The following is a 22189-nucleotide window of genomic DNA, read 5'->3' as shown; positions in this document are numbered from 1 at the left end:
GTGAAACGAAAGTATTTACATAGCCTTTGTGACATTTAGATTATTGCTTAATGCTGATTTCATGTTAGTTTAATTAAGAGATTAATTAGAGAGCATGAGATTTAGAACCTAGAAGATCTGAAAAGAGCTAGGTTAATTCATAATCTGTCATTCACTTCAAGAGAAGGATAGCATTTAAACATTAACATTGGTAACTTAACAACAGGATTCGTCTCCCTATTTTCTTATCTTGATTAATCGTCCTTTGTTATTTTTAATTTTCTGAATTGTCTTAGTTAATTCATAAAAAGTATTCTTTTACCAGATAGAATCAATAGTATAATTTAGTAGTAATTAGTCCAATTCCCTGTGGTTCGACCTCACCTGTGTGAGTTTACTACTTGATTGCGTATACTTGCGTAGTGATCATAATGTTCGTAACAAGTTTTTGGCGCCGTTGCCGGGGAATTGTTTAAAGATTAATATTACATAAAATTATACTAACTTCTACTTTGGTTAATTCTTTTGCTTATTTCCAATTTGTTTCTTTTAGATTAAAGTTTGTAATATTATTAAAAAGTAAATTTTTTTTTCTAATTTGGTTTTTCTTTTTAGTTTTAGTATTAATTTTGTTGTTTCAATTTTTTTTTTTATCTTTTTAGTACTAATTTAGTTTTATTTTTTAATTTTACTAATGTTTTACTTATGAGTTTGAACTGCAAGATAAATCCAGATGCTATATCTTGATGATTTTGTCCAACAACACAATGAACCATTCTATTCTGCTTGGAGGAGATTTAAAGAGCTTGGAGAGAGATGTTATCCCACTTTCTCAAGTGGATGTTTTACATGGCTCTTGTATAATGGACTTAACGATGAAACAAGAAGCTGGGTTGATTATGGAGCAGAGGCAACGGGAGCGCCTTTATTAATGAGAGGCTATGACGTAATAAATCTGTTGAATGATATGGCAGATTTTGATTACGATTGGCATTGGAATCCATCACTTCAGGGTTGGAGTCACCAATACCCACCTTATTGCCCAAATTCATCCCAACAAACAGAAAAAGAGGAGCAACTACTATCACTTCTACAATCACTTCCAGGAGAGATTAATCGCTTAACTGACATGGTGAGATCTTTATGTGATAATTCAATGACTCATGATTCAGAATGTAATAACTCCAATGATGAAAGTTATGAGAGTTGTTGGTACAATGAAGAAGGGTCATTATTTGAATACAAGGAAGATAATGAGCCTACAGTTGAAGATCAAGATCCTTGTGAAAAGGAAATCATTGAATATGAAATCATAAGTGAGGGTATGGATAGCCAAGTGAAGAGTGAGCAACAAGAAGAAGGGTTGTTAGATGAAAGTGTTGAAACTGTGACATTGGAGGATGAGGAAGAACATGACATCATTGATTCAACTGCATCAATGATATTGACAAACAAACCACCAATGGATCCATATATTTCATCAACACCATATTATATCCTCTACGAGCTTCGAAAGGCTTCTCCCCAAGCTCATCATCGAAAGTCTTGTGTTGTTGGTGTGGTTTTTGGTTCAAACTCATTACATGCCAAGCTTGAGGGCATTTTTAAAAACAACTTTCAAGTTGTCCAACATGATGCTTATTACGGGCGTCAACCGCTTGTTGATGTGGCGCTCAGGTAAGTTTCCTTTTCTTTTTTTTTTAATGTCACATTGGGGACAATGTCATATTTAGTTTGGGGGGAGAGACTTAAAATTTTTAAATTCTGCATTTTAATTATCTGTTTTAGTTTTTTTGTTTTAGTTAAGGAATGGCAATAAGCTAGAAGATAATTGGGTGCTGTTGATTAGTGTGATGTGATCTGAAATTGTAAAATAACTGTGTGCTTGATTCTGTTAACTCTTTGGATTAGTTTGGATGCTTAGAAACCTGTGTTTATCTGCAAATACTCAATCTGTGAAAATTGATATAATTGTTTTACGATGGTTTGTGGTAAGATTGACAGGATAGCTTAGAACTTGCATGTTTATTCTTTTGAGACGAAATCCTTGATAGTGTTCAATTGGAATATGACTTAGGCATTTGTTGGATAGTTTGAGCCTTTCAAGCCTACCGTAATAATGTGTATCCTTAGTTAACCTTTTGAGCCTAAACCCGTTATGTTTTTCACCCATCGATTTGAAAAATTGCAACCACGCTATTAATTTTTCTTCATCATGTTATCCATGATATCATAAGCTACATAATTAGTTTGGGGGAGGAGAAACATTTAGTGTGAGGAAATAGTGAGAGGGAGAAAAACTTGTAAGATTGAGAAGAGCAAAAAAAAAAAATTGTGTAATTCAATGTCACTGAAAACAAATGGAATATGATGAAAAAAAACACAATAAAAAGTAAAAATATGTGTGAAAAAAAAAAGAAAAAATTTCAGTGATGTTGAAAAATAATAGAGATATCTTCTATCAATCTTGGTAAATTCAGGGAATATTATGAGATCTTAGAAAAAGAAAACTAAGAAGCTTGTGGGTTCTGTTTGTGTGCTTATGATATCTTGAGCCAAAATTGTCTTTTGCCTATCCACAATATAAAGGTCATACTACCTAAAGCCTTGAAAAGACCTAATGATTCCAAAGAATACGTCAACATTAGTGGAGAAAGGTAAGCATGCAAGCTTATGAGTTATCGGGTACGTGGGCTGTTGGAAAGAGTAAAACTTTTATAACAATGTTTCACATATGGATAAATTTTGTGGTTATACATAGTGTTATGAATTGAGCATCTGAGTTAATTGTTAGAGTTATTAGGGTCGAAATTCTAGTTTATGCAAGGAAGAAAGCAGAGCATGAGTCAGCAGTGTAGTGATTTTCTGATAGCGTAGTTAGTTTTTTTTATCTTACTCGAGGGCGAGTAAGAATCTAGTTTGGGGGAATTTGTTAGGCTAAAATTAGTCTAAGATTCGGGTCATATTTCGGTTAGTTTTCACTCTTTGTTTCTAGTTTTAGGGCTATATTACGCTTGATTCTTTTGTTTCAGGTCCTCGGGCATTTAAAGAAAGTATGTACAAGAATTGAGGAAAAATGGTGAAAGAGTCGAGAAGAAAAACCAAGATTGGCGTCGCTACTGTTCCGTCGCGACGGGGAATTTACCCGATCGCGACGGGAGCGCGAAAGTTTCAAGAAATTCGAAGTTGAACTCCCGTCGCGACGGGGGCTTTGCCAGTCGCGACGGGGACCCTTATGACGGGATTTTTGGGCAGTTTCGTAATTTCACGAATTTTAAAGATGAGAATTGGTTTAAATAGTAAGGGTTCGTGAAAATTAGAGAGCATTCAGAATTGGAACCCTAGAAACAAAGGAGAAGGCTAGAAGAGTGGCTTGTGGCGACCCGGATCAATTGCTTCAACTAGTTCTTTCTCTTCTCTTTAATTTTTCTATGTTCTTTTCTATTTCAATGTTAATTATGGATTTGATTATGGATGTTTTGAACTAAACTCCTATTTAGGGAGAATGATGAATGTTGTTTAAGTTTTTCCTAGTTAATGGATAATTGCCATTCCTCCATCTTGATTGTGAATACTATTCATATTTGTGTTTAATTTCCGTGTGCAAGATTGATCACCTTTTACATGTTTTATGATCTCGGTCGAAATGCGAAAAGTGAGAATTGAGAATGCTAAAATTGGATAGTCTAGGTTTTGATGTGAAACGAAAGTATTTACATAGCCTTTGTGACATTTAGATTATTGCTTAATGCTGATTTCATGTTAGTTTAATTAAGAGATTAATTAGAGAGCATGAGATTTAGAACCTAGAAGATCTGAAAAGAGCTAGGTTAATTCATAATCTGTCATTCACTTCAAGAGAAGGATAGCATTTAAACATTAACATTGGTAACTTAACAACAGGATTCGTCTCCCTATTTTCTTATCTTGATTAATCGTCCTTTGTTATTTTTAATTTTCTGAATTGTCTTAGTTAATTCATAAAAAGTATTCTTTTACCAGATAGAATCAATAGTATAATTTAGTAGTAATTAGTCCAATTCCCTGTGGTTCGACCTCACCTGTGTGAGTTTACTACTTGATTGCGTATACTTGCGTAGTGATCATAATGTTCGTAACAACAAAGGCCCTCATGGATGCAAGAGGTGGATTCTACCCGCCACCACCACCGCCGCCATACTGACATGGCGCTCAGGTAAGTTCCCTTCCCTTTAGTTTTTAATGTCACATTGGGGACAATGTGTCACTTTAGTTTGGGGGGTGAACTTAAATTTTAAAATTTTAATTTAAATTTTTTATTTTTTTAGTTCTAAAATTAATTTTTAATGTGAGTTAGTTTGCTTAATATGAGTTAATTTGAAAGTAGGTAGATAGCATGATTTGAAAAGTTTATTTATTTTTTGAAAAATCAGTGTGCTTGGTGATATTACATTCTTGACTCATTTCAATTTTGTGCTTTAAAAGAACATGGAAACATATTAGGTAATTTTCTAGTAATTGAATTGGTTTATGTATGCTAATTGGAACATGTGAAAAGTTGCTTGGAAAATTCTAGAACTTACTTGCTTGCTATTTGAGGCGAAATAAATAAATTATGCATGACTAGGAAAGTGATTTAGGCAATTTTTTTTGATCGATTGTGCCTTTCAAGCCATCCTTGTAATTTTTATCCTAGTTACCTTTTTTTTTTAGCCTTAACCTATTCTTTATTCTACACATATTGAGCCTAAAAAGATAAACCCATGAATATCCAAGATATTTAACCCTAATTATACCATAAGTATATCTTCAGTTTGGGAGAATTTTGATGGGAAGTTTGTTGTATGTGTGTGGAAAAGGTGTGAAAATTGAGAAAATATATATATATATATATATATATATATAAAAAAATTGATTGGGAACAACTTGAAAAAAAAAAAGAGAGAGAGAAAAGAAAGAAAATCTGACAATCAGTGTCAAATCTAGAAAAAAAAAATAAACATAAAGTTGTTGCAATCTTGTTGAAAAAAATAATAATCTCTCATGCAATTAGAAAGAGGGGTATTAGGATTGTGTGAAATATATTTTGGGTGACATGATTGGAGAAACTTATGGTATAGGAAAGCCTAAATGACACTTTCAACTACCTTCACCCTAAGCCTAACATTACAAGCCTAGAAAGACCTTCTGATTCTTAGTTGTGCATTAATCTATATTAGTGGAGAATAGTAAGTATTGTAAGCATATGGAATTCTGGGTTAGTGGATTGATGATTGTATTTGGCATGCATAAAATGGTTTAATTGTTAGTTAATTGCATTCTATGGTTTCATGGGCTAAATGAAAATAAATTGGAATATGTCAAGGGTGTAATTGAACTGAAATTCTGGATTATATGCATAAGTGAATTTTTGCATAATCATGTTATTGAAGCTACTTGAAAATTACTCATGTTTTGGAGATTGACTTGTTTGATGTTTATTTAGTGTCTTACTCGAGGACGAGTAAAAGCTTAGTTTAGGGGAATTTGTTAGGTTATTTTAAGTATTAATTTTAGATTAAGTTTAGTATATTTTTAATTTAGTTTAAATCGTGTTTGGAGCATTTTCACTCTTGTTATCTTTTATTTTTTCAGATTTAAAATAGAAGAAGATTAGAAAAATATCAGAGAAAAAGATGGGAAAAAGATAAAAATATCATGATATTTAAAATAGAGAAAACTGTGCATGAAAATAAAGCTGCAACTTCAAGCCTGAATTCAACTATCTTCTGATTAGATTTTCAGAAAAGTCAAAACATAAAAGTTCTATATCTCTCTTTTATCTTTCCGGAACATCTTGAATCGTCCAATTCCGAGCAATATCGAGAGAGTTATGACCAAAATACTATCAGTCGATGCAGCAGAAAAAATATCTCGTCTGAGATTTTCCAAAAATTTAAATCCGAATGGGAATTTAAACATGTGCGTTTTTTCCATATTTTTAGGCCTTCAATGCCTATATAAAGGGAAGAAGGGAGTTGATTTCAGCAAGCAATTTCAGAGAGAAAAAAAGAGAGAATTCAGATACAGAGTGGAGAGATCAACTGCAATATTGGAGGCATACTTCTCAGGGTTTTCAGCATTTTCTCTTCTTCTCTTCTCTATTTTCATCTCTTTTCTTAAAGTTAATATGTGTAATTGTGCTTCCATGAACATGTATAGCTAAACACTTTATTAGGGTTAGATGGATATTGTTTAACATTGTTTTATGGTTTTAATATGATTTATTTTCCCCCTAATTTCTATGTATTTTATATCATTCGTACTTATTTACTTTTAATTGTCTGGCCACCAATTAACTGTTTATGATTTTGATGCGAGATCTGAGAAGTGAGTGTCAATTATGCTATAGTGAAATATAACTGAATTTCGATATAGGACGAGAGTACCTATATGGTTTAGATAGCTTATAAGGTTTCTGTGTTTAATGCCTGTTGCATGTTAAATTTATCACGAGAGTAGAAAGTTTGCATGTAATTGAGATTTATATATCTGAGAAGACTATAAATTACCTTAGTAAACCTGCCATTGCATAGAAATTAATATTAGGAAAATAATCATATTAGGCCATAATCAATAGAAACAATTGAAATCGAAGCCCTAGTTTTTATTAACTGCCAATTTTCTTAAATAATTGCTTCTTACGAGTTCCTTATTTTTAATTCTTTCTTAATTTTCATTCAACCAAATAGAAGTAAAGGTTTAATTTTAACATACTTAACTGCACTCCCTGTGGGATCGACCTCACTCCTGGTGAGTTTACTACTTGAAACGATACGTACACTTGCGTGTGCAAAATATTGCAACACTGAGAAAGAGGTTCTTATTAAAATGGTTGCTCAGTCATTGCCTACGTATGTCGTGAGTGTTTTCTTGCTCTCAATTGATGTGTCTAAAAATTTGGAGAGAATTACGAGTAAGTTTTGGTGGCATTCAAATTCTTCTCATGTGGCGGTGTTCATTGGATGGGTTGTGAAAGAATTAAGTGCCCTCCACCACAACCAACATAACATAAAGAAAGAAGGAACCGGTCCGCCCCCATGGTCACCTTCGTTCGTAAGGTAAGAAAGAATAGACATTCTTGTCTTGGCCCAGGTTATGCACATGAATGAAAGTGATTCTTTTGTGATCTCGCAAAGTAGACATAAAACTATGGGTGGAGTGGGCTTTCGTAATCGTCGTGACTTTCATTTGACAATGTTGGAAAAGTAAGGGTGGCGTTTACTGACAAAAACCAAACTCTTTGGTGAGTAGGTTATATAAGGCTCGTTATTTTCCCATGGATAATTTTCTTTCAGTATCCCTTTGTAATAATCCAAGTTTTGTGTGGAAGAGCGTCTTCGAAATCGCAAAAGCTTTTCATGTCTTGGGTTTGTTGGGAAACAGGTTCTAGTGTGAAGGTTGATATTTTGCATCAGCCATGGCTTCTTGATGATGTGTGCCCTTTTGTTACTTTAGGTGCCCAATATTTGGTGGGCCATAAGGTGAGCTCGTTGATGTATACTGATAAGAGTGAATGAAATTTAGATATTATTAAAGATCTTTTAATGAGCACGATCAACAATATATTTTGGCAGTTCCATTGAGTCTGAATGTAGCTGATGATCGTTTTTTTGTCTAAGGAGCATCATGGTTTCTACTCGGTGTGTAATACATACAAGTTGATACAAGCTCAGAAAGGAAATTAGATTGCAGCTGTGTTGTTGGACTTGCCCTCAATTATTCTTGTCTGAGGATCCTTTTCGCTTGGCATGCTATCTCAAGAGAACGAGGAGAGTAGGACTGAAGAAAGAGTTTGTGACTCAGAAATTGGGGAAGAATCTCCTTGAGATAGGGTATCGAATGTTTTGCCATGATGATGATGACAAAAGTCTGTTAGTTTGGGCCTAGGCCTTTCAGAAACGAGTTCTGGCGCAAGCTCTAGAATTTAAAGGTACCACTGAAAGCTCTTAATTTGGTATGGCGAGTTGCTTCAAATTATTTACCCACCTTGACTCAATTAAGTAGTAAAAGGGTCCCAGTTCAAATTATGTGCCCTGTTTGTCAAAAGTGAGAAAACTATTTTTCATGTGCTTATTTCCTGTTTCATTTGCTGCTCAATGCTGGCAGAGGCTTTTGGCTGGGATTAGGCCGATTGTTGCTGCTAATTTTAGCACCTGGTTTGAGTAAATTTTGCAAAAGTGCAATAAGGACAAGTGTGGGGAGGCTGTTATGTTGTGCTGGGAGTTATGGAAGGCTCAAAACAAGTTGGTTTAGAACCAAAAGTATGCTACGGTAGATGGTGTTCTCATCTCATCTATGAATTGTCTTGTGCAATGAAAGTCAGCCCAAAATAGAGGTTCAGAGGCTTCTCTTTTAATTTTTGAAGCTAGTAATAGAGCGAAATTTCAAGTTAAGCCGCAAGAGAATGCAATCAAGGTAACTATTGATGGTGCCATTTTTTGTGATCGAACAGCGTTTGGTTTGCTCATTTTTAAAGACTTAGGTGTCGTTTGGTAACACTTTTGTTTTTTAATTTTTTAATCACAAAATGAAAGTAAAATTTTTGTTTTTAAAAAATTTATTTTTAAAAAACAAAAATGCGTTCTGTAACCACTTTTGTTTTTCAATTTTAAAAACTATAAAACAAAAGTGTGTTCTGTAAAGTTCATTTTTATTTTTATTTTTTGATTTTATTTAAGTCGGATCAAGATCCGGGGTTAGATTCGGGTTCGGGTCAGAAGCCGGGTTCAGCGCCAAGGCCGTGAGAAGGGGATTTTTGTCTGGGTCTGGTTGTAATCTAAAAGATTGATTAAGAAAAAAAGCTGTTTAAAAAAATATTGAAAGTGATTTTTTTTGTTTTTAAAATTTTGATTTCTAATTATAAAATTGAAAAGTAAAAACAGTTTTATAAAACATATTTTTGAAAAATATTTTTACTTTTTCACTTTTAAAAACAAAAAATTGATTAAAAAAGTGTTACCAAACGTCACCTTAAAATTCTTAACTTTCAAAAGAAAAGGAAAAGAAAAAAGAAAATACAAACCTAAGCTAAGAGTATTTAGAATTTTTATGTGGATAGAATCATTTTTATGAAAATCTTTTAAGAGGATTCACTTATAATTATGTGTTAAATAGATTAATAGAGGTTATTTAGTTGAACTTCTCTAAAAATAATTAGATTACAACTTCTCCATATACCAATAATAAATTTGTCTCTACCAATAAAAACAAATAATACCCCAAGTAAAAATAAATAGTATTCCACATATTCAACTTTTTAAAACTCAAATTCTTAAATCTACGATCACTTCATTTTTTCCAATTTTATTTGTTGAAAACTAGTAAATTATTTTCCAAGTGCGGAAAAACAGTGAATCTGGCTTTAAAGTTAAAGGCTAGCTTTTACATGTATAATAAATAAATAAAAGCTATTGAATATTAAATTATATATTGTTGCATAGGACGGGTAGTTGTATAGAAAATAAGATTTTGCAAGGAACATGTTGGTGACCACAAAGGACAACTGGGGAGAAGTTCGTTAGGACAGTTTAATCAAGACAAGTTCTAGACATCCTCAGAAAGTTTTAGCAACCTGTTCAGACGTCTGCTGCTTCTTAAGAGTTTTTTAACCCCAATCGCCCCGCCCCTGCTCGACAATTAGAAAACCACACAAACAACCCTGCAACTCCATTTCACAGCTCCATGCAACAGCTGATCATCAACATTGCAAATCAAGCAAAGGCTGCAACGTCTAAAAGGCCATTGTGCCTAAGCAGTGCCTCAGGTGAAGGTTCGCGACCTCGGAATGCCACAAATACCTGGTGGTGTTCAGAAAATTTGCTTAATAAGAACAGTCATCAAGAATCAGATGGTAAACAAGTCCCTATGGCAAACCACAATTATGTGTGGATTTGAGTAAAATAGCAAGAATATCAAGATGATTATGAACAAACACAACAGTTCTCCAGCAAAGAAGAAAGGTTGGATTCACATTAACATTCTCTGGAGAGAAAGGTCTGACCTCTAGTGGTGCTTTTCCACCTCCAAGAGCAAGGACGGTTTCTCTGAACTTGTTCCCTGTTTCTTTGACAGCCTATAATAACATGACAATACTTAGCTACATGATGCATCAAAACAACAAAGATTTCTACATTGATTCCATTTTACAGAAATGTTAGCAAAACACAAACAGCATACAAGTCTTCTAAGTCTCACAAGTATCAAGTACAATTATGAAAGTATGCAAAAAGTTGAGCCAACGGTATTATTTACTTCATTTCACCATTATGAATAAAGTAACTTCCAACTCAATAAAACTAGGTTTCGGCAACGATGAATGTTTCGTTTTCCCAACCTGCCTCAGGTTCTGATATTGAACCTTTCATTACTCATCAGGTTTCAATATATACTAGTGTCGCAAAATGCTATATACCCAAAAAAACAAATCCAAGCTCATGTTAAACACACAAAGTTTAAAGTAGTATTATTTATTTTTACTTTTCTTTTTTAATTTTCGCCGTTCTACTGCCGGGAGACCTCACAGTGGCCCCAAGGTTGTTTTGAGCTTGTGACCCTGTGGGGATTCGAGCCTTTGGAACAAATGCCTACCAGCACTTTCCAAGACTCCTCCTTACCACTAGACCACCACTTGGGACTCAAAGGTTAAAGTATAAAGTATTACGATAAGAAAAAAGAGCCTTCTTAGGAATTCTTCTGCATTTACCTTGATGTCATCCAATCCAGCATCCTCAAAGGCAGAGAAGGCATCTGCTGACAAAACCTCAGCCCACTGAGAAAGAAAAATAGAAATTTGCCTCAGGAGACATGAGAGAAAAAGATATTTATTGCTCAAAGAGCTACAAGCCTAGAATCTTCTTGGAAGTTATTTGTTCCCATCCCCAACCTGCTACCTTTCTGCAGGTACCCTTTGGAAAAATGAGGATAGAAAAAATAATAACAATACAATGCTCCAAGATCAATTACAGATTTCCAAATGTTTTGTTATTGGTTTTTTTCTTTCTTTTTCCGCCACCTCTTTCTGTAGGTAAACTCAAGATGAAAGGTGGGCGGACTATTTTCATCATAACCTTATTGGAAGCAATATATACCTTGTAGCTGTAGTACCCAGCTGCATAACCACCTAAAAGTTGCAAAGAGACGTATTGATAAGTAGTTGCTAAGACGAAAAATTTCTTGAATTTGAAATCAAATTAGGGAAGGAAAAGGCAAACCTGCAAAGATATGGCTAAAACCGCAAAGGAATCTGTCTTCAGGCAGAGGAGGGATCACTTGTGTTCTTTCAGAAACCTTGCGATCAATATCATAAATGGATTCTGAGCCACCGGGAACATACTTTGTATGCAGCTCCAAATCCAGACTTGCGAATTTGATCTGACAATAAAGAATATCAATAACTTGTATGAAAGACCTTAATTTTAAAAATATTTGTCACGGTAATTTTTATTATCTAGATATTTGAAAAGCAATGAATTGATAAAACAAGCTAGATGTACCATTCTCGCAAGAGTAAATATAATATCAAAAAAAAATGATAGTTCAACTGAAAGAAAAATTGTACAAACCTGGCGAAGACTAAGAGACCCTGCACGGAAAGTCCTAGCTGCAAGAAGCTTCAAATATACTTCTTCAGGAAGACTTTCCCCAGTTTCGTAATGTTTTGCTATACCCATTAAAGTATCCCTACCACATAAAGCAAGTTTTAATATGGTTTAAGAAAATTATTACCTAATTCAACCATGTTGATTGGAAATCCCTAAATTTATATATGTATAAATATATATATACCTATGATAACACCAGTTTTCCATGAATTGTGACGGCAATTCAACAGCATCCCATTCAACTCCTCGAATACCAGCAACCAAACCCTCATCCTGCTTAGTCAGCATATGCTGAAGTGCATGACCAAATTCATGGAAGACAGTCTCTACCTGCAAAAGATATCACAATTCCTAATCTTATGTCTTGATGATCACATATAGAAACATCCCATGCTTCAATGCCGTTCCAGAGTGAGTCTACAATACATCCTAAAATGTGATTCACTGCAATAAATATGTACGTTAAAAAAATCTTCCACTCCTCCCTCCAATAACCCCAAATGGGACCATAGTAGGGCTTGAGGAAGTAGATGATTTTCCACTCCACACCACAATATCAACAAAAATAATCCCATTTTATTATCCCAATTGGGTAGCTCAAACGGTTAGGCATGGGTACCCACATAGCAATTGCTATAATTTGGTGGCCTGAGTCTCCAAATATTTGAGGGTTAGGTGGGGAGAGGGGAGCCTCATTTCAATAATAATAAAAATAATCCCATTTTATTTTCTTGTAGCACTTCTCTCCAAAATTTTTAGCACTGAATGGTATTATAGTTATGGATCAATTTTTATTTTTAATAGATCATGCTTATTAGTAAATGGCTTGTCAAATTCTTAAGTTAAGGTTTACCTCACGGAAGGTCATTAAACTGGGCTTGTTTCCCACTGGTGGTGTCTGATTGCAAACCATGTGAGCAACAGGCAACCTTGCAGATGTGCCATTGCGCGACAACACACGACTTCGAGCAACAACCTCATCCATCCAGGCACCTCCCCTTTTCTCTGAAGGCCGAGCATAAGGATCAAAATAAAAGTATGCAACAGGTTCACCTGAAATATCTTTGACACAGTAGAATCGAACATCCTTGTTCCACACCTGAAAGATAACCGAATATTATTTTGATTTTGAGTTTTAGAAAGAAGTAATCCACATAAACCAGAAATGAAGTGGACAATATACATACCGGAGCCTGACCATCAGCCGCTTCAATTTCAATTCCAAAAAGAGTCTTCGCAAGGTCAAAAAGCCCATTCATAACCTTTGGTAATGAGAAATATGGACGCAATTCTTCCTGTGTACAAAGGCTCACACATAAGTCTTTGAATCAAAACTCAGGGCTTTGATAAATTCAGAATGATAATTAAAAATGAAATCAGAAAAAGCTCAGAACCCAGAAAAACCAATTTATAACCAAATAAAGCATTCCTGCTTTTTCTCTTTTGAAAAATATAATAGTATATAAATAATGTATCATATGATAACTTTCATCATCAAAACAAAAATACACAGCTCTAATGGAATGGGAGATTCCTCATAACATAAAAGTACTAATATATTTTGCAATACTTTCAATTTCAAACCTCAGTAGCAAATCAAAACCACACACACGTCAATAAGATTCTCTATTCTTCTACTAAAAAATAGTAAATATATTTTGCGTAGAGGAAGCTAATAGTTCACAATGGTTCATACTAAATCAGAACTTGCAAAGACACGCATACTGCACATGAAGAGAGTATAAGAGAAATCCAACCTCATTGATGTCATATTTGGACTCACGAAGCCTCTCGCTCCAAAAGGTCATGTCCCAATGGCTCAAGTCATCAGCTTCTAATGCCCCTTGCTTCTTGGAAAAATTCTTAAGGTCTTCAAGATCTACAAGGAAGGAAAAAAAATAAACCTCAACAGCTATTCTCCGGAAAGTTAAAAGGTATCAATATATGTATATAGTTATAACAGGAGACTTTAAAATCCAACTAAAAGAAGTCCAACTTCTACTTAAAAGTTTAAAACACTTGTTCTGTATATTGTCTGATATGAAGTTTGCTTCGTTTTAGCATAGATCTTGCACATTAATGTGTCAAATTTAAAATAAACACAAATGGACAATTATGGAAAGGAAACTTGTAAACAAACATCTGAATGCCTTACCTTGAACTGCAGGACCCCATGAAGCACTGCGAAGCTTTTCCAGAAGTTCTTCTGCTTTTTCAACAGTTGCCATTTTGGTTGCCATGCTAACCTGTAAGATTGTGTTTCATCATACCTTCGGTAGTTGAGTTGCAAAAGACAAATTTATTATAAAATAAGATACTACCACAACCTCAGCAAAGTTATTGTAATTAAGAAGCTTGGCCTTCTCCAATCTAAGCTTCAAAATTTCTTCAATGATGGATGTATTATCTAGATCCCCACTAGAGGCACGAGTAATATAAGCACGGTAAATTTCCTCACGCAATGACCGGTTTTTACAATGTTGCATGACAGCGAGAAAACTCGGAGCATCTAATGTGATCATCCAGGGACCACTCTCGGCGGTGGCATTTTCATGCCCCTGAAGGTAAAAGCAGATGTATCAAGCTATACTAATGAAAAGCAATTGTAACGAACATGAAGAATGAAACTTATAGAGCAGCCAGATGAAAAAGCTAAAAAGCCAATTGTTTCAATGGGAATACCTTTGAAGCAGCAGTTTGTGCAGCCAACCCAAGAGCAGTAGCAGGCAATCCCTCAATTTCTTTCTTATCAGTAATTAGTTTCTCAAACTTTTTTGTTGCATCTAAAACATTTTCTTCAAACTTTTGAGATAGTCTTTGCAGTTCCTGCAAATAAATTTAAGACTTATTAGAAATCTGATATGAACTTTTCATCCTAAAAAGACTGAGGAAGAAACCTAACCAATCTACAGCTTCAATAGTTCCCATATCCAAAATTATCTTTCTTTTTAGGAAACTCACTTATTCATTTAAGAGAGACATATTTGGGTTCCAGTGTTTATAGTTTACAATTAGCACTAGGCAAACACTAGAGAAATAACTTTTTTTTTTCTTTGTTAAAGGTGGAGGGAGAAGAGAAGCCTTCTGTTCTCCTTGCTTTAACAATACTAACTTAAGCATACCTGTTCAATTTTGTTAAAGTTGTCCCTTTCATCATCTTTAAGAGCAACACCACTGAGAACTGCTTCCTTTATTTGGCCTGAATGTGCACAATAAATATACAAGGGGAACTGTCAGACAAGACGGTTAAGCTAAACTATACAAGTAACTATGTGATAGTAAGTAGATGGATTAATCACGCCCCATATACTAAAGTTTTAACAGAAGTTTTTTATGTAGACAAGCAGAACTAGTTAGCAGCCATATGAGATTCACGGAATATAAATACACTGTCATCAGAAAACAGCAGCAAGCTATCATAACTGCTATCACAGAATCCAGTCACGATGTTGCACAAGAACAAGTTTAGATTACAGAGCTTTAGATACTTATTATAATACCACCTTTTGTGGATAACATTACCGGTATAAGCTACATGGAAAGTTTCCAATCTTGACAACATTTAAACAACAAAGAAACGAAAAAGATAGACTATGGCCTCCATTCACGTAGTATCAAATAGTCTTGATACTCACCTTCCACTATGCGTTTACGTGCTTCACTTAAGGTATGCCAATCAGGGGATTCTCGAATACTTTTGAATGCATTGTAGATGGGCTTACTTTGTCCCAACCTTAGCAAGAACTTGACCTTCTCTGGCTGCAAACCACAAACAAACAATGCCATCGTATAAAGAAGATACACATAATCATACACTTTCACTTCCTATGCTTTCTTATTTTCATCGTAATTGCAGAAGCTAAAAAAGCATCATCAAAAGAAAGCACTTTCACATGTATTTAAAAGTGCATACCTGGACTTCTTCAATGGCAGAACGAAGCTCGGTGGAATCCTTGACAGATTTAAGATGGTTGACAACTCCCCAAACGACAGTCAATTTGTCCACGATCTTCTCTAAAGGCTCAACCAATTTAGGCCAAGACGGTTCAACTGTTAGCTCCAATTCATCCAAATCAGCCTCCTAAAGAAAACAACAAAAAACACACCCATTATCACAACCAAACCAAACCCAAAACCCCACAAAATGAAATCGACAAAAGCTTCTCTCTTTTTCATGTTGCGTTCCCCACAAAGAAGGGATTTCAATCCGTACAAGTTTTTTCAACAGGGCACGAATCCCAGGCCTAACGTGGGTGGCATCGACGGAATCGAAGGGCGGGAATTCAAACTCTTGAAGAAGTGGGTTGGCTTGAAGCGAATCGTCAAGAGCAGCAGAGGCGGTGGCGGCAGCAGCCATGGATGAAGAAGGGCGAACAGAGCAAGAGCGAGAGAACGGTGAAGGTGTAACGGTGGTGATAGTAGATTTGTGTAGACAAAAGGAGAAGGAAGAAGACCAGAGAGGACAAGGATGGGATTTGAGTAAATGTTTATGCGAAGAAGAGCGAGAGCAACGATGAAATGAGTGAGAGTGTTTAAGGAGAAGAGGTTGTACTACTGAGCGTGAGAGGCCAATGCGCGTTGTTGCCATGACCATATTCATTATTACAAAAGCTCTTAACAACTCTCCCCTTCTTACGTCAAACAACTTCATTTTACTAATAAAAAAAAATGGAATTTTTATCCACAAAAATGGAACAAATATCTTAGGATTGGACCTATCATAAAACTAACTGCTTATACTCTTACACATCCCATCATTTTCCAAGTTCTATAATCAATTTGAGGTTATACTTTAGGAAGATTGGAGTTCCACCTGACTTTCTTAGGTCAACCATCAACTTTTAAGGTAAGATTGAGTTTTCTTATTCTCTTTCAATTAGAATATAGAATATGCAACTTTTAATATGTTTGAGTCAGGTTTTTGTCTTGTAACATAAACATGAGATCAATTCATTTGGTTTGAGCACTAGTAGGATTATGCTTTTATTAAACCAATTAAAGGGAGTTTGCTATGTCAACATATCACATAAATAAAAGAGATAAGAGTTATGTAGTTTTATTGCATTACAGGGCCTCAAATAGTGTATTTACATATACTTCTTGAAGAACCAAATTGAGGTCTCCTAAATCTGTAGGTAAGGTATAAAAGCCTCAAGATTAAACTCCTTCGCATATGGTCCTTCTCATTTGTCAAATGGGAAACTCCTCTTCGCGTCTGCATACAGTGCCTATTCTGTTCCATACTTGTAATCAGTGAAAGAAAAACCCACGAAATATTTAAAATATATAAACTTTAAAATTTCATTAAAACTCAAATTAGCATCCTTTGTTTTTTTTCAAAAGAGCTTTCGAATACAAAAAACACATTTAAATAATTACCCAAATAACTTTTAGGCTCTGAAAGTACTTTCAAAGCTATGACAAACAAGTTTAAAGAATCCGAACTTTTCAATCACCGATGAATTAGATACATGGACATTCATTCATTTGCATACCTAGAACATGAGGATGTCTCCCTTAATGCTTGTACTTCATGGTTTCCTTCTCAAACCCAATTGTAGGGAACTGCTTGGCATACTCTTCCACATCATGTTTGAGCTTTGCAACCTCGGATTGGATGTGAGGGGCCTGCAAGGAGGCCACAAAGTCCTTCAACTTTGTACCTGCTGCTTCTCCCTTGATTTTCAAGGCCAAAGTCACAGCAGCATCAAAGAATTCTGCAACCTTGGCAAAATCTTCCTCAATAAATCCTCTTGAGGTAAGAGCAGGAGTTCCTGTAGTGCACAAGAAGATATACTGAGTAAACCATTTAGTAGAGAAAGCACTAGTACAATCCAAATGAGAAGAGGCTATTACCCATCCTAATACCACCAGGAACCATGGCTGAAACATCTCCAGGGACGGTGTTCTTGTTAGCAGCGATGTGAACAGCTTCCAAAACCTTCTCAACTCTGGAGCCATCAATACCCTGTACAAAATTCCAGAGAAGGATAAGAGAGATTCATTGCTCTTTATAAATTTCAGGATACCAGGATGGATCAATACAATATATACTAATGGGTTCCATATTTATTTTATCAGTTGAAGAGAAAAAAAATAAGAACAGCCATTAGTCTATTACCTTCTTTTTCAAGTTAACCAAGACCAAGTGGTTATCAGTTCCACCAGAAACAAGCTCATAGCCCCTTTCAGCCAGAGTCTGCAACCATGTCAAACTTCAGGTATGGGAACGCTTAAATAAATAAATCAGAGACAAATGATTTATGTCTGCAAATACTTGTTTATTGTGTTTTCTTACTATAAAGAAAAGCTTGAGAAAACATTGAAATTAAAAAAAAGTTTGCGAAATTTCTTAATATACTACATAGAAATACTTGATATGATACCTGTGCAAATTTTGAGCAATTGTTGAGAACCTGCTCTTGATAGGCCTTGTATTCTGGAGTTGTAGCCTGCATGCATGCAACAGATGACATAAATGACCATCCAAAGAGGAATCACAAGCCAAATATGATAACTTCGCTTAAGGACTATCACTAAAGGGAGGGAAGAGTTAACGGAGATGGCTCAGGAGGGTAATGTCCCTACTGCCTACTAGGATATTTTAATTGAGATCAGAGGAAATTATTTCTTCTCAAAATTGAATGAAGCCATAAGTAATCATTCAATCTTTCAAGCATCTGATTTTTCTATTTATCAGACTCAAAGAATGAATGATGAGCTCTAATCACAAAAGCCATAGTAATCATTTAATCAGCACAAATAAAAATACACTACAAAGAAGTATATACCAAAAAAAACCATTATGCAAAATGGCTGAATTCCTGCCCAGGTCCCAAGATAAGCAAATGCAAAACAAATCTTTTCACACAAAAGTTATTGAGCAGCAGTTATAGGATTTGTCTGTCCAAATTTTACCTGTTTCAATGCTACTGCCAAACCAGTAATTGTGTGGTTGTGTGGACCACCTTGAAGTCCGGGAAAGACAGCCTGATTGATCTTGTCTTCAAAGTCATACAACACCTTCAAGAGGAAATATGAAGCAGCAACAGTTAGATTCAATAAAAATCATAAGTGAGCTAATTGCAGATATACAATAAAGAGTTTACAATTTCAAAAAGCAATTACAGCAATTTACCTCTTTTCCCTGTTTGTTGATCTCTTTCACTCCCTTCCTGAAGAAAATCATGGCTCCACGAGGACCACGAAGTGACTTGTGAGTTGTGGTGGTTACTACATCTGCATAGTCAAAAGGTGATGGGATGACACCAGCAGCAACCAATCCACTGATGTGTGCCATATCTGCCAACATTATGGCTTTTTGTTTGTTGCAGATCTATCAAATAGTAAGAAAATTATGACTGGACTTTTCACCATAAAACGATTCATAAGTACGTACCAAAATTTACATAAGTTTTATAACATGGATCAAATAAGTTTAAAGAAAGTTACCTTGCGGATACGGTCATAGTCATACAGACGTGCATAAGCACTAGCACCAGCAACTATTAATTTTGGCCTGAATAATGTGGCACTTTTCTCCATCTACAAATCATAGTTATTAATGTCATATAGTCCAACAAAGAGTTAGCTATCTTCTCTTTTTCTGTGTCCTGTTTTTCAACTAGAAATCTAGAATATAAATCAGAGAAATGAGGATTTTGTGTTTTAAATTTAATCAAGCACTGTCAATTTTCACCGAAAGAGGAAAAAAGTAGTATGGCACTTAATGGAGGACACCAAAGGTACCTGGTCATAGTCGATATATCCAGTGCTCTCATCCAATCTATACGGCATTGTCTCAAAGAAAATAGACACAGCAGATATCTTTTTGGTATCAGTCTGCACACATCAAGTAGTTAAAGAGGTGGTGTCATTCTCTTAATATAACCAACCAGACCAAATGACCGGAATTGATTCTTTGAAATAGAGAATAATTCCAGACATCCAGATTAAGACAAAAACAAATTCAAAATGTATTTGAACGGTCTCCATACTGAACCACGTTCAGTAATAAATTGCTAAAAAAATAAATAAACGTAGACTTCAAAAGTTTTTTTAAAGGCACACCGTCAGCCAGAATTGTATAAGTACCTGGTACCCATGAGAAAGATGTCCACCATGAGGAAGATCAAGTGCCATGATTCTCTCATGAGGTTTTAGCAATGCGGTGTACACCTGAAAATTAGCCGGAGACCCTGATAGGGACTGCACATTCACTGCCATATGAAACAGAGATGCTGACTTTTAGAAATGCTATAAAAACAATAATAATATGAAAACAACGAACCGATTAACTTCTTTCAAAGAAGAAAGCTACTGGCACTGGCACAATCTCAATCACCACCAAGACTAAATCTAGATTTATTCAGAAATATTGATTATTCTTTATCAGAAATTACGAACCAATAAAGTTAAAAATAAAATTCATCCAAATTCAAATTCATGGGATGAACGATAATATGATGCGCATGTTGATTCTAGCAAACGAACGTCATCTACTTAAAAAAGAAGTGGCAAAGAAGGAAACTAAACAAGACAAAGGGGGGAGGAGGTTCTCATGGCATACATGTATCAAGAGTACTTACCTCCCCATTTCTCTGGATCCAACCGAAAAGCTTCCAAAGCCCGCTTCTGGCATAATGTTTCTGCCATGTCAATGAACCTGAAGTATATTGAATCTTAATATCAAATATAGCCACAAAAGCTAAAACAAAATAATACAAAGGGGAATCCAAACAAACACAGCCACAGATTTATTATAAATAAGCAAGATCAAGGAGTAGAAGGAAGGACCACATACTCATTTCCTCCATAGTATCTAGCACCGGGATATCCTTCACTGTATTTGTTAGTCATGACAGACCCAACAGCTTGCATTACAGAGACTGAAGTGAAATTCTCGGAGGGTATGAGCTCTAGCCCCTTCACATAAAAAAAATGAATAAGATTAAAAACAAAATAAGAAACTCAGACAAAGATAGTCCATACTCATGCTAGTATGAAATAAATCATGCAATAAACGAGTGAGGAAACCTCTCGGGCTTCAAATAATTTTATTTTGTTTCATATCAAAAATTGAACTTGCCCCACGATTTAATTTTTTAATAGCATCGAGAGGTAATAAACCTGAGTAAACAGAATATTAGCAAAGTTTCTCTATCAACTAAAACACAAAACAACGTTATACCTTCCATTGCCTAGCTTTTTCGTGCTCAATGATATCTGCAATTTCTGGATCGATAGCTTCCAATGGAGCATTCAGCTGCTTAGTCCACTATACCAAAAAAAAAAAAAGCAAAAAACTTTAAATAAACTCCAAACATGAGATGCAGAATGAAAAGCAATTGAGGTAAACAGCTACAAATTCAATAAAGTTTTGCTTACCGAAACACCATTTTTCTCTTTTTCGTACACAGCTTCATTGGGCAGAGAAGACTAAAAGAAACCCAAAAAAAGAAAAGAAGAACATGCAGTGAATATTGTATTAATACAAACCATGCATAAACAATCGAAAACGTAGAAAACAAACCACTTTCAAGAAGAACGAAATAAAACCCAGAAAGTGAAAAAGAAAAGGGAAACAATAATAAACCATATAATAAAGCGAGCCTCCATTAATGCGTGGACGAACGGACTTGTCAACAGAAGAGGAGAGCCTCCGGAGCGCCAAAGCCATGGCCATGTTTTCTCTCTATCTGTCTCTCACACACAAACTCTCTCCCTCTAACCGTATGAGAGGCTCTGGTTAAGGGTGAGGTTTTGGTGGTAAGTAAAGTTTGGCGTTTAGGAGATTTGGTTGGTTTTCTCTACTCCATAGGTTCGATCAGATCTCATGAAAATGAAGATTGGTGTCCCGCGATCCACTTCCGTCACTGGCTAAGGTCCCACCAAATACAAATTGTATTATAATATTTATTAAATTTATTATAGAATACGTATCCATTGATGCTCACTTCCACAAATTAAGAAAAAAAAAACATTTTCTATGTCAGACACTTTATCCCAATCTATTTTTGTTTGAGGAGTAGTAATCTTTTATTACAATCTTTCAGTTAGCGAAAATATTTTTTTTTTAATTTTTTCTTATAGCAATATTTATTACCGTTACAATACCATTCATGTAAATTTTTAAAAAATTCTCATTAGTTTACGATGCTAAAAATAGAGTTACTAATATTTCAGTTTACCACGTTCAAAAAACTTCAAATATTTTCGATAATGTAATTTATTCGAAATTTTTTAAAAATTTACAAAAATAATATTGTAAATATAATGAACACCACCATAAAAAAAAATTTCAACATGTATTTTTAAACACAAAAATTATAATAAGCGATTAACTATATCACTTCTCTTTTTGTTTTTTCTGATAAAAAATACTATAAAAAAAAAAAAATCTTCACAAATGGTATTGTTGAAACATATTCATATGTAATAAAATAAAATAAAAGTTGGTGAGTAAAAGGAAGATGTGTGTAGTGTGGTTGTAAAATTATGAGATGAGAGCAAAACAAAACCAACCATGAAAGCCCTATCCAAACGCACTATTTCTTAACCACAAACAAAGTGTGTGAGAAGATGTGTAA

General features: G+C 34.8%; 2 protein-coding genes across 3 annotated transcripts; both read right to left on the bottom strand.

Moving 5' to 3' along the window:
• Positions 1-9253: 9253 nt before the first annotated feature.
• On the bottom strand, positions 9254-16439 carry LOC133037336 (probable cytosolic oligopeptidase A). The gene is made up of 17 exons (XM_061114380.1): positions 15814-16439; positions 15514-15681; positions 15236-15359; positions 14723-14799; positions 14283-14426; positions 13928-14158; positions 13756-13846; positions 13358-13479; positions 12788-12895; positions 12454-12699; positions 11785-11930; positions 11562-11679; positions 11211-11370; positions 11088-11119; positions 10703-10768; positions 10001-10072; positions 9254-9797 (listed from the first exon to the last, which is right to left on the bottom strand). Exons 1-17 carry the CDS (start codon positions 16249-16251, stop codon positions 9711-9713), a joined length of 2430 nt encoding a protein of 809 aa, XP_060970363.1. The 5' UTR covers positions 16252-16439; the 3' UTR covers positions 9254-9710.
• Positions 16440-16553: 114 nt separating this feature from the next.
• On the bottom strand, positions 16554-22080 carry LOC133037337 (serine hydroxymethyltransferase, mitochondrial). Of its 2 annotated transcripts, none has more exons than XM_061114382.1 (15): positions 21196-22080; positions 20988-21038; positions 20791-20877; positions 20404-20525; positions 20189-20265; positions 19695-19819; positions 19350-19442; positions 19053-19145; positions 18739-18936; positions 18519-18623; positions 17987-18052; positions 17722-17799; positions 17457-17568; positions 17096-17374; positions 16554-16828 (listed from the first exon to the last, which is right to left on the bottom strand). In XM_061114382.1, the coding sequence occupies exons 1-14, from the start codon at positions 21283-21285 to the stop codon at positions 17118-17120; spliced, it is 1554 nt and encodes a 517-aa protein (XP_060970365.1). In that variant the 5' UTR covers positions 21286-22080; the 3' UTR covers positions 16554-16828; positions 17096-17117. The 2 variants fall into 2 exon arrangements, with proteins under 2 accessions (XP_060970365.1, XP_060970364.1); XM_061114381.1 differs by having other exon boundaries at positions 16554-16833; positions 21196-22031.
• Between the last annotated feature and the right edge of the window lie 109 nt (positions 22081-22189).

This window comes from Cannabis sativa, chromosome 4 (genome assembly GCF_029168945.1).
Source record: "Cannabis sativa cultivar Pink pepper isolate KNU-18-1 chromosome 4, ASM2916894v1, whole genome shotgun sequence".
NCBI classification, from domain to species: Eukaryota; Viridiplantae; Streptophyta; class Magnoliopsida; order Rosales; family Cannabaceae; genus Cannabis; species Cannabis sativa.
The sequence above is the reverse complement of the archived record's forward strand: the minus strand, read 5'-3'. Positions and strand labels throughout refer to the sequence as shown.

Bases quoted from the DNA above. Each gene is read 5' to 3' on its own strand.
- LOC133037336 (XM_061114380.1), bottom strand. From the start codon at position 16,251: ATGAAGTTGTTTGACGTAAGAAGGGGAGAGTTGTTAAGAGCTTTTGTA. The intron at 14,800-15,235 runs GTGAGTATCAAG...GTGCACATTCAG, and splicing joins ACGTAAACGCATAGTGGAAG to GCCAAATAAAGGAAGCAGTT. The intron at 10,073-10,702 runs GTAAATGCAGAA...ATGTTATTATAG, and splicing joins CTGGATTGGATGACATCAAG to GCTGTCAAAGAAACAGGGAA.
- LOC133037337 (XM_061114382.1), bottom strand. From the start codon at position 21,285: ATGGCCATGGCTTTGGCGCTCCGGAGGCTCTCCTCTTCTGTTGACAAG. The intron at 18,937-19,052 runs GTAACTTTCTTT...ACTATTTGATAG, and splicing joins ACTATGACCGTATCCGCAAG to ATCTGCAACAAACAAAAAGC. The intron at 17,375-17,456 runs GTAATAGCCTCT...TGTGCACTACAG, and splicing joins TCCTGGTGGTATTAGGATGG to GAACTCCTGCTCTTACCTCA.